The sequence below is a fragment of the Lonchura striata genome, chromosome Z, assembly GCF_050655825.1.
Source record: "Lonchura striata isolate lonStrDom1 chromosome Z, ASM5065582v1, whole genome shotgun sequence".
Lineage (NCBI taxonomy): Eukaryota > Metazoa > Chordata > Aves > Passeriformes > Estrildidae > Lonchura > Lonchura striata.
Genome location: NC_140740.1, coordinates 57,540,030 through 57,552,471, shown reverse-complemented (window position 1 = coordinate 57,552,471; position 12,442 = coordinate 57,540,030). Strand labels below are relative to the sequence as shown.

Below are 12,442 nucleotides of genomic sequence, written 5' to 3'. Positions count from 1 at the left end.
TCTCTGGTAACCAAGCAATCAAATTAAAATCTGCTTCAAATTTTGTTTGTCACTTCTTGTTGTTGTTTTTTTTTTTTTTTTTTTTTTTTTTTTTTAATGCAGAGTGGTTGGCAAGTTGTTATGGGCTTGAATAGGAAGAATTTCATAAAGCAATTTATTTTTCTGGGTAAAAGTCTCTAGCTTTAATTTATCCCTGCTCTGGAAAGCCTATATATTGCGCACTCCATTTTGCTGGTGAGTTCTTTAACTGGTTTGTAATACTGTATAGTAACTTTGCATACACCCACACTCCTTCTGCAACTCTGCTTCTGAATGAAATTAGCTGAGTCAATGGGTGCTATGCTTTGTGGTGAACTTAACACTAAAGAAAAACAGAGATATTGTAACACATATGCAGAATAGACTCATTCACAGATTTCAAATGTTGGAAGTGACAGGTCAGTGCTGAGAAGCTATTTCTCAAGATAGTACAAGTCATTATGTAAGTCTAGTGTTGAAAATGTCAGTGACAGTGAGTGATCGGGCAAGTATGCAGTGAGATAAGTGCCATATGAAATAGTAATGATGGTGCAGATTTGTGTAGCATTTGCTACAGTTAATATTTCGTAATAAGTTTAACTAGCTCAGAGAAAGTCGTAGATAACTGGAATATTCTTTTTACATATTCAGATTAATCATGCAATGTTTCAGATTTTAGAGTTTTGTTTATATTCTCTTCAAATGTCTCTGGTATAAATTCCCAAACTAATTAGCAGGTATGGTATATGGGTGCTTTTTACATAAAGCATGAACATAACATAGTTATAACAGCTTACCTGGTTTCTTCAAAGTCATAAAATATTTCTCTTTCCTGAACAATTATATATTTTGTTTTGTAGTATCTTTGTGAAAAATGCTTACTTTCATTCTCATTATTTCTAATTCTCAGAGTATGTTTTCTATCATGGTTGTACTTAAATGACAAAAAGAAGTCATGTTCTGTATAGAGTAGTAGAACATAAATTATGCTACAGCCCCTTTAAATTTTGTAATCTGTTGTACTTTTGTGCTGTAAGTCTTCAAATAGGTAGTAATATCAGTAATATACAAATATTGAGTAATATAAAAATGTATGTGGCAGTATAGCCTCCCTTTTTATTACTGAATTGAAATAAATGTCATTTCACTGTCAATACACAGTGACATTCAAGTACTTTAATATTTTATTCTTTCTTCAGAGTGGCATCAACTCTACTAGGGCTAATTTGGGGTATTGTAGAATAGGGTTGTGACAAGCAAAGAAATGATCTTAAGGAAATAGGATCTATACAAATGTGACGTGCAATAGCTTATCATGTTACTCCCAAGTTCACCCACACCCTAATCAAATACAAAGTCTTATCAGAGGTTTTAATGTCATTGAAGTTGCAGCTGGCTTCCATACTGCAGGATTTCCCGTCCAAAAGGGCAAGGGGGTCGTTAGAAGTTTAAGAAGCCTTAGTACAGAGTAAACCATTTAGAAGAATGGCGAGCAAACAATGTATGCCCTGGATATGCTGAAGTATATAAGTCTAGGAATCTTTCACATCTCAGTACAGATCAACATGGTAAACTCTGCTTCCTGCGCGTCTCTTTTCCTGAAGATTTTTGCACTCCTGTGCAAAATTTTCAGTTCTTTCAGTCATCCTGGAGGCACGGGCCGTCCTCAGGAAGGCTCTTCCGCTAGTGCCCGTCCTTCCCCTCCATCCCGGGCGGGTGGGAGCGGCAGGGCAGGTTGCGCGGTGCCGGGAGAACCCACCTAGAGGGCCCCCTTGACGCCAGCACAGCCTCTGCCAGGCAGAGCCCTCTCCGCAGCCGAGCCCAGTCTGCTGCAGGACCAGTGCCACGCAGCCCGACACTGTCCGGGGCTGCCGCGCTGCTGCTGCTGCTGCTGCTGCTGCTGCTGCTGCTGCTGCTGCTGCTGCTGGGCGAGGAGACCAGCAGCCCGAGGGCAGGCTGGACATTCTGGTCCGGGAAAGGGAAGTGTGAGCTTGTTGACTCTGCATTGCTTCAAAATAGATGCCGTCTCTGTAGCCTGGGCTTAAGAATCTTCCCGAGGATGTTTGCCAGAGCGTAAGGAGTGATAACTACTGTCTGGGAGCTGAATTGGGAAAAAAGGACAGCAGAGAAAGAATGCTTAGGTAACATGGGACTTATAGCTTTGCTTTCGTTTTGAAACATACAAATTGATGCACGTGGGTTTATATACAGTATAATATCAAAACAGAACTAGACTCTGCAGTGAGAGTCAATAGCTTAGTCATTTCACTTAAAGGGAGCAGGCAGCCTTATTATGGGGTTAGACAGCAAAAATGAATGTGATCATGACATGATCCTATCCCTTGATGGTCTCTAACTGTAGTCCTGTCCTATGGAGTGTAAAAAGCATACCTCCTTCCTTCTTTCTTAGCTGAAGAAACAAAGTAACAGTATCAAATTCAGAAAGAAGTTTGGGGTTGTTGTACAAGGCTATTAAACGTCCTTCTGTTCCCCAGGCTCGTAAGAAAGGAAAACTGCATTAAATTGATCATTGATGAATATGTGTCTAAGAAAGAAGAAAAAGCAATATTCATTTCTGAACATGGCAAAGCAGTCTGAAGTTACACATCTCTCCCTAAACACTGATTTGGCACAGATGACAAGAAACTATCGTTTAATTAACCTTTTCCAACTGTCCAAAATGCTGCATATGAAGATGCTTTAATTCACAGTCAAAGCACTTGGATTTTTATCAAGGCAAACTGTTGGCATTGTCAGAACAGTTTCTGTATACTGATTAGTTTAATGTTTTTTTTAAAATAGCAAGTGATGCATAAATGGATGGACGTGTACCTAGAAAACCCTGTGAGAAGTCTTTCACTGGATCCTGGGAATTTTTATTTTTGTGGATTACAGTAATTCTTGCAATAATCCCTGCTGTTGACTGCTCATGCAGTTGTTCTGGCATGCATCTATGAATACCATAACAGATAAATCAGTCTGACAAGGAAAACACTAATGTTGGAAGACCTGTGAACATGATGCATGTGAATAATTTCCCCTTTAGGAGGCATTCATGGATATGGTGAGTAATCAATACACATTATAGACTGTTAAACTCAAAATGCTTGTTTGCAAAATACTGTGACAACTACCAGATGCTATGTTTTTACCTAAATAAGTGTCAAGTGAGGACTACCAGAGCTATGAGAGAAATGAAAATCAGACAGAGGTAGTCGTGATGAAGTAATATGAGTTTAGCACTTCTTTATATTTGCAAAATAGGCAAGCCATAGAAATTGTATTGTTTTGGTCATGTTTTCTTACATAAGTATTTTGAGCAACGTGATGTATTTTCTTCCTGTGTCAAAGGAACAGTTCTTCACATTTCCTTGTTAATGTGATTTGAAGAAAGTAACAAAGGTGTATTTCCCCCCTATGGTTTGTTTGTCCTAGAACTTACTTATTCACATACTTTCAGGTGACCTGAAAAAGATGCTCATTCATATAGCAATTCGGTAATCATTTATTAAAGATATGCGTAAATGCTGTAAAATGCTTTTGTATGGTAGGTTTTCAAATGTGGCTGTTTGAAAGACAATCACATAGCATTAAAATCCCTTTATCATCATTAAAACATCTGTTTCCTCTTTGAATCACAGGCATCTATAGTCCTTCCTGACTGAAAAACCTTTCTACTTGCCTTACAATACAGTGCAGTTAACTTGCTTATAAATTCTACCAGTGGTTGTTGCGTCACGTCTTCTTCCTGATGCTGGAATTAGAGTGCTGGTGAGCGCCTAATGAAGGCGGTCAGCTAAGGCAGAAATACTTCCCCGCAGCCCTCGCGCCGTTCGGGCCGCGGGGCGCGGGCCCGCCCCGGGCGCCTCCGAGCCCGGCCCGGCCGGGGGCGCGCGGGCCGCGGGGCCGCGGGGCGCGCCGCCGTCACCGCCCGCGCGCCGCCAATGGCAGCGCCCGCGCGCCGCGCGCCGCCAATGGCAGCGCCCGCGCGCCGCGCGCCGCCAATGGCAGCGCCCGCGCGCCGCGCGCCGCCAATGGCAGCGCCCGCGCGCCGCGCGCCGCCAATGGCAGCGCCCGCGCGCCGCGCGCCGCCAATGGCAGCGCCCGCGCGCCGCGCGCCGCCGCGGGCGGGGGAGGCGGGGCGGCGCCGCGCGCCGGGCGCGCTCCGGCGGGCGCGCGCGGCCGGCGCCTCGGCCGGGCCGGCGGTGGCGGCCGGAGCGGCGGGAGGCCGCGCCGAGGCCCCGGGGGCAGCCTGGAACCGCCCCCCCGAAATTGCTAGCGAGATCTCGCATCTGTTTCCTCTTCCCTTTTGGCGGTTTTTTTTAGCAGTGTGCTGGAAAGGACACTGCAGGTGTGCCCGCACCTGACAGGGAAAGCGCTTCCATTGTCTTCTAAGAATATGGTTTACTTCTCTTTTTATTAACTTAGAGAAACGTTTTAAGCACTCCTTAACCCACGGGTTAATCTCCCGACCAAGCATTGTTCAAGCATGAACAGTGAAGTCTGCTGAAAGATGCTAGGGAAGTACCGTCCGTTTTTTATTTATCTTCTCTAAAAGCTGGTACCTGTCTTCCCTGTCTGCTCCTTGCCAGCCCTTGCTGTCTGCCACAGTATTGAGCCCATTGTCTGGGGAAGCCCAGCAGAAGTGTCTGACGGGAAGACATTCGAAGATAATTATATGTTCTATATTTGCTATTTTAACTGGATGCAAATCATACCATGCTTTCTGCCTGCATTTGTGCTTACCTAATCACAAGCCTTAATTTAGAACGCAAATGTTTTTAGCATGCTGTTGTTCATGTCAGTTCTCAGAGAATAGGCAAGTTTGCTTATTCATGCTACAGTAGGTCTGTAAGGGTTATTTTTGAGTGTCAGGATGTTAACTCGCAAGTCATTGATTTTCTTTTAACTCTGAACCTTCAAAAATCCACACAGTGACTGTAAGGTATGCTATCCTTTTCTCATGGGAGTAGAAATTGTCATGGAATGCTCTGTATATATATATACACTCTCTTATGCTACTTGCAGATATCCTTTAGAGAATGGCAATGGAAATAATAGAAAGAATATCTTTCATGGGACACAAATAGTTTTATGTTTATTAATACAAATACTAGTTGATCATCTTTAATATTTCTTCAGTGCTGATGCAACAAATCAAAGATGCCCTTTGGTCTGTGTTATATGCTTCATGACATTTATAACCTCTATGAGCATTCAGAACCTAATATTTTAGAATATTTGACAATTCATATTAAAGTTATTTTCTTTACTTAAGAGACATGCATTTTGCCTTCATGTGCCAGTTCCTGCTTGTCTTGCATGAAATATGGGGAGAAAGAGTTGTGGGGAATAAAAATATGAACCTTTCTGAAATACAGTTTATTGTTTTGAATATCCAGGATTTAAATGTTGTGTAACAAGCCAAGGGAGTGGATGTGTCTTTTGTGTTAGGCCCTCTGTTTGGCTTTAGGGAAAAACAGCCAAAAAAGTGATGGCCTATAGAGCAGGGTTTGATTTGGAGCCCATAACCTTTAGTAAATGTAGTGAAAATTCCAGTATTTGAACCCTTCTAATCATTTTAGCAAAAGGTAGGTAGGAATGGACTGCTAACAAAGAGCAGCAATAAAATGTGTATGTTCCTAGGCAGTATGACCGGGAGCACATCTGTATCAGACAGATAAATGTAGCTGTAATGTAAATAGACTCTAAACAGCTTACAAAACTGAGACTGGAGTAAGCAAAATAGGGCATTTTGTCTGAAACTGTTTCAGAGTTTGGATAACAGAGGAGCAAATGCAAAATACATTAAAGAGGTGCAGTGGTTGGAGGAAGTGATGTCCTGGGTGAGGATAAAGTTAGACCTGGAAATACACATTTGGGGTGATAATTGGAGGAGTAGGATTTTATAGCTACTTACCACATTACACACTATACAGCATAAATTATGTATCAACAGTATGTAGCCTACTGCCATTCACTCTGGAATTATTTTAGAAACATTTACTGCTGAGTTATGTAACCTGGCATTCCTTTCCATTGCATTCTATCTGCATTTGTGATGACAAACCAATTTTAGCTTGCTTAATTGCATAAACAGCTACTGCATGTGCCTTTTAGTTATATCATAAGGAAAATAGAAGAGGAAAAAGCATGTCTGCCTTTAAACTGGCATAGATTTGAAATTAATTCAGAGGTTAATACCCTAACTTCAGAATCAAAAATAATAACCTGTGACTTTTCATTCTTTTCTATCAAATTTCAGCCTATTAAGATTGAATAAAATTTAATTTGCTTATCAGGGCAGGGAATAAAAGAAAAAAAAATCCTCTCTTGGTTTTTTTTTAATCCCCCATATTTACTTGAGTATTGTTGTTCTGTATACTTAAATGAAAAACAGTGCAAATGCATAGTTATGCACATTACCCTTTGCCTCATATACATTTTATTTTTAACTGTTTTTTCAAAAATTTCTTATTATCATCAATAACATGATTTATCATTAGTGCTGTCTAACAGGGGAGGTCATGGATGACTGCAGGTTGGCCAGTTTGATGGCCGTCCACAAGAAGAGCTGGAAGGAGGATCTGGGGAACAGGCCTGTCAGCCTGACTTCGGTGCTGGGGAAGGTCATGGAACAGATCACCTTGAATGCCATTAAGTGGCACTTCAAGGGCAAACAGAGGATCAGGCTCAGCCAGCATGGGTTTGGAAAGGCAAGTTCTGTGTGATCAACCTGATTACATTTTATGACCAGGTGACCTGTACAGTGGATGAGGGAAAGGCTGTAGATGTAGCCTACCTGGGCTACAGGGAAGCTTTTCCCACAGCAACACTGTTTCCCACAGCATTTTCCTGGGAAAGCTGACTGCCCATGGAGTGAATAGGTGCACCCCTTGCTGGGTTAAAAACTGTCAGGATGGCTGGGCCCAGAGAATGGCTGTGAATGGAGTGACATCCAGTTGGTGATAGTCACGAGTGACATTTCCCTGAACTCAGGATTGGGATCAGTCCTGTTCAGTTTCTTTATTGATGATCTGCATGAGGGTGTTGAGTGCACCCTCAGTAAATTCACAGATGATACCAAGCTGGGTGGGAGTGTTGATCTGCTGGAGGGCAGGAAGGCTCTGCAGAGGATCTAGGCAGGCTGCATCAATGGGCTGAGGCCAATGGTGTGAGGTTCTACAAGGCCCAATGCTGGGTCCTGCCCTTGGGTCACAACAACCCCAGGAAGCTCCACAGGCTGGGGCAGGAAACCTGCTCTGTGGAAAAGGACCTGGGGGTGCTCATTGACAGCAGCTGAACATGAGCCAGGGTGTGCCCAGGTGGCCAAGAAGGCCAATGGCATCCTGGCCTGGATCAGCAATGGTGTGGCAGCAGGACCAGGCAGGGATTGTCCCCCTGTACGTGGCTTCTGTGCTGATGAGGCCACACCTCAAATCTTGTGTACAACTCTGAGTACCTCACTTCAAGAAAGACACTGAAGTGCCAGAGCAAGGCCAGAGAAGGGAAATGGAAGTGAGGGAGCTGGGGGTTTTTATCTTGGAGAAAAGGAGGCTCAGGTGTGACATTATCATGCTTCAGAACTGCCTGAAAAGAGATTGCAGCCAGGTGGGGATTGACCTCTTCTCCCAGGAAACATGACAGGATGAGAGGACATGGCCTTAAGGGGTTCAGCTGGGACATCAGGAAGAATACCTTCACTGAACGTGGTGTTAAGTTTCAAAATGTGCTGCCCAGGGAGCTGATGAAGTCACCATCTCTGAAGTGTTCAGGGAATAACTAGACATGACACTTAGTTCTATGGTGTAGTTGACAAATTGGTCAATTTAAGGTTGGAGTCCATGATTTTCAAGGTCCTTTCCAAGTCAGATGATTCTATGATTAGTAAATCCCTGAAATAATTCAATTGTTAGTAAACTTCAGTCTTCTGTTTTTGCCAGTATTCTAAAATAATTATGCCAATTTTTTTTTATTTTTGCCTCTTATGGAATGCTACATGATTTTCAGCCAGCCAAAATTGGTTTGGCTTTCCATTATTATGCAAGTTTTTCTAGTTTATAAAAGTAAAATGTGTAACTGTAAAGAAAACTGATGGAAAATGAAGATATTATGTTAATTCCTGAAATCAACTTAGTTATGGTCTTAGGAATGTGATGAGTCACCTCAGCTCATGAAGTTATCATGGGGAACTGAATCTGACCAGTGCTATGCCCTTCTCATGGCATAACTGTTCACTTCCAACCAAAAGGTTTCATGCAATATTTATTCATCTGCTTCTTCTAGAAGAGTTATATTATTTATATTCACTTTATAGTGGGGAAAGAAAAAAGGCTTCTTTCCTAACTGCATTTCAAGACAGTATATAATTAACTTTCATATATTTTATACTTAACATAAAAACATAGAGGAACATCTCAGTTTATCCTTTTGGAATCTAGATTTGAACATGAATTTGGGGAAAAAAAGAGATTTCTTAAACAAAGAAGCAATCTTTAAGAGCAAAGAATGTACTCTGAACAGTAGATTTTGATAGTACTGCTAAATATGAAAGGTCACCTAAGTGCCTGTTTCCTTATGCTCAGTGATAGGTGAAACTTTTCTCTGGGCATAGTTGAAGTCTATTTCTCAAGTTAGAATGAATGTAGTGGGATGTAGTTGGATACTGACTGAAACAAAGAGATTAATTTTAAGATATATTAAGCCTTTTCCTTTGTATTTATAACACCTTATCTGCCCAGTAGCATCTAACCAGCATTCAGCATGCTGAATATCAGATAAGAGATGAAATAATTTCTACAGTTTGGAAGCAGGGCAAGGGTTCATTTGTGGTTTTTTATATTATCAGTTATTTGACTTACTGTAATGCTTGCATGTGAAAAGTTTAAAGTACTCCAGGTACCATACTCAGCTAAGCCTGCCAGTGCCCCTGATGGTTGGGTTAGATATGTATCTATATATGTGTATGTAAATTACCCCTTAACACAGAAGTGCTCTATAGTTGTCAATACAATAGTTATGGCAAATTTGCATGCAAAATTTCTGCACAGGCAAGATAATTTAACCATACAAGCTAATATAAACTCTAATTTATCAATTTGGATGTCCTAGATAGATGAGTATGCTTTTGGGATTCTAATCTATTTTTCCAGAATTATGAGATCACATAATCTGCATTTTCAGATTACTATTATGTTAATAATTACCACAACTGACTCAGACAAAACTCTTTTATATTTGAAATGTGGATCTTGCCAAGCTTTGCCTTCTGGTCTTCTGTCCTCAGCATTTAATCTGCAAATGACGCTGTTATTGCCTAGCTTGATCCTTTTGATATACTTCTGTTTTTGTCAATTTGGTTTGAAAACACTTTGACATACTATGCCATTATAAGTAGGGAACATATTTTACCCAGTCATTTTCAGGCTAAGTTAAAGTAATGTTTTGAAGCATCCTATAAACTTGCCAAAAGTCGTGCTGTTATTTAATATAATCCTGATTTGTATCTTCATGGAAAATCAAATCACAATAGTAGAAACTAAACTGGAGCTTTTTCTACTCATAAAGCACCAGTTGAATGTTCATGCAGTTTTTCTACAGTCTTTTAACTTTTAACTTCACTGTCAACACTCAAAAAGAGTTGCCTTTTCTTTGAGAAGAGTTAATCCATACTGCAATTTCATGCAGCAAAAACTATCCTGCACCACTGCCTACTAGGTATAATTTAATACTCAAGAAAAAAACTTTGAACCCAATTAAGGTATTATTACATTAAGTATGACTGATTACATATTTGTTATTAAGTAATTTCATTTATAAAGTATTTGTTTAATTTATAAAGTATTTTGTAAGTGGTTTAGTGGGTGCTTATATTTTTTCTAAACCTTGTGGCCTGAGTTTAGTTGGGTGTTCTTTATTCACTGAGGAATGGCTCCTACTGAAAAAAGAATTTATAGTGTTAAATAAAATGATAAATTAGTGGTCTTACTTGAAATAGATGCTTTTGGCATTCATATACAGCCAAAGGATTGTCCAGGTCTGTAGGTGAAGATTGACTATTTTGTTTGATATTTTCAACACAGTATTTGTAGGCAGGGAGAAGAGGAGAGAGAGGGAGTGAGAGCAACATAAATATATTGAAAGCTGACAGAAAATTAAGAAGGTTGGTCAACAATTCTAATTTACAGCTTATTGTACTTTCATCTAATTGAAATAGAATTAGTTAGGTTTCAGGGACAAACTATACTAAATGGCAACTTTTGTTCTAATATTGATTCAATATTGCCTGCTGAAATCTAATCTGAGTACATGCTGCTAGATATTTTTCGTGACTCACTTAACTCTTTGATCATAGCAGGATGATTTAAGATAATTGTTATTTTAACCATTACAAAATACAAGAATATTTCCAGTACAAGTTACTTGTCAGTAGATGTTAATAAACAGAATAATTTTCCCACTGTGACTCACTCCATGGAATTAGCAAAATGGAGGGTATGAAATAAAAGGCTTCAAAGGAATGGATAATATCAAGCACAGCATCTGAAAAAGGAATGAATAATTTTTCTAAGGAAACTATTTTTAAGTGTCTGTTCCATTTAAACTATGAAGAATGTAAATATATTGAGAGAAAAGGGCATTTATTTCTCTAATTTTACAACTAGCTACATTGATATTCCTAGATTACCTTGAGAATTTATTACTCCTTTTAAATATGTGTAGTAAAAAATGGTATAAAATTTGTATTTTGCCTTATTTAGGCAGTAACTCTTCTGCTGTTGTGAACAGAATAAAACAATTCCCTGAATATTAAAGATATTCAGCCTCTGGAAAGCTATAGTGAAATTGAGTATACCCAAGTTTCAAATTCAGTTATGTGAAGGAATCTGTTCCTTTTAGTTCTAGTTGGCTTAGTTAGTCTCTCAAAAAAGATTCAATTTATGACACAGATTTTAATTTTACAAAATTACTTTACTCAGTGACATTCCAAAAAATGTAGAAGATTCTTTTTTCTCAAGTAGCATGGCTTCATATTTAAAATTGTCTGATGCAATCAGTTTAGATTGCATTATTCATATTGTCCCCTTTTAATTGGTTTACTTTGGTATGACAGATGATTGCTTGTTCCCTTCATGAAAACAGATAATTCTTAAAGAGGTGAAAAGAGATGACTTTAACTCTTTCCATCAATAATGAAATCTAGCTCCTTATGAAATTATTTTTGTATAACACTGACCAAATTCTTAGCTTTAGTCTCTATCACAGGTTTGATCTGACATGTGGATACATTTTTGATCTCAGTAGCTGAGGTTTAAATCATAAGGATTATCACATAGATTTAACTCTTACAGAATGTTTCTGTGTCCTTCACAAGTTGTTTGGCTTGGCACAACAGTTATTTGGTGAAATTCTAAGGTCAGCTCTATGCTTATTTGAATTTAAATGTGATCTGTAGAACAATTTAAGAAAAAAAAAAATTCCATATTGCATCATAACAGTTTATTCCAATCTTTCCATGTGTCTTATTCACATTATTAGTGGATTTATTTTTCTTTATAAATTTATTTGAACAAGTTTTAAAGGTCAAGTTCTTAAAGCATCATTTTTTTAAGAGCAATTGTTTTCCTGTTGATGTCAGTATATCCTCTGTTACTTACAAACAAGGAAAAGTTTTCAGTTTAACTTCCTTTAAACTGGAAAAAAAGTACAGCTGATTTTTATACCTTGGAGATACAGAACAGGTCAAGCCCTTCATGGTGAATTAGTCTTTCTGGTAATAGAAGAAGCATTATGCTTAAAGGCTTATAGACCCCAGTGATATATGTACATAGATACTAGGGTAAAGATGTTTCAAAATTTGGTTTTGTTTGCATTGCATCTGTGACAGCCTACCCCTCTACAGTATCAAACTATAGGCAAATAATGCCTTCTGGGAACAAGGAATGCCCTCAGGGAAGTGAGTCAATTTTAGTTACCAAATGATTGATTGAAGAGTTACTTTCATTTAGTTTACAGATAAATACTTCGTATATTTAAGAAAAAAAAGCAGGTTCATTTTTTTTTTCGCTGCTCTTTTAAGAAGATTTAGTTTGATGGATCTGGACTTCAGTTGCTATTTTTAATTTTTACTGAATATTGACCAGTAAAAAATTATCTTGATAAAAAAGATCATAGAATCACAGAATGGTTTATGTTAGAAGAACTTTAAGGATTCATCTAGCTCCAGCCTTCATGCCATGGGCATGAACTTTGGCCAGATTACCCAGAGCTTCATCCAGTTTTGTCTTCAACTCCTCTGGGGATGGAGTGTCCACAATTTCTGGGCAACTTGTTCCAGTGTCTCACCACTCCCACAGTAAGAAATTTCTTTCTAATATCTAATCCAAACCTCTTCCTTTTCAGTTTAAAGCCATTTGTCCTTGTC

General features: G+C 39.1%; 1 protein-coding gene across 14 annotated transcripts in view; it reads left to right on the top strand.

The window, feature by feature from the left end:
- PDE4D (phosphodiesterase 4D) overlaps window positions 1-12,442 on the top strand; it is a 530,620-nt gene that overhangs the window by 281,422 nt on the left and 236,756 nt on the right. Inside the window, exons 1-2 of one of the 14 annotated variants that reach the window (XM_021534342.4) lie at window positions 68-2,159; window positions 2,821-3,082. The exons of 10 other annotated variants lie outside the window; for them this stretch is intronic. In XM_021534342.4, coding sequence (XP_021390017.1) covers window positions 3,036-3,082 — 47 coding nt within the window. In that variant the 5' untranslated portion in view covers window positions 68-2,159; window positions 2,821-3,035. Of the gene's footprint in view, window positions 1-67; window positions 3,083-12,442 lie in introns of those variants that run through there. 3 more of the 14 variants (XM_085566242.1, XM_021534343.4, XM_021534341.4) reach the window with 3 other exon arrangements.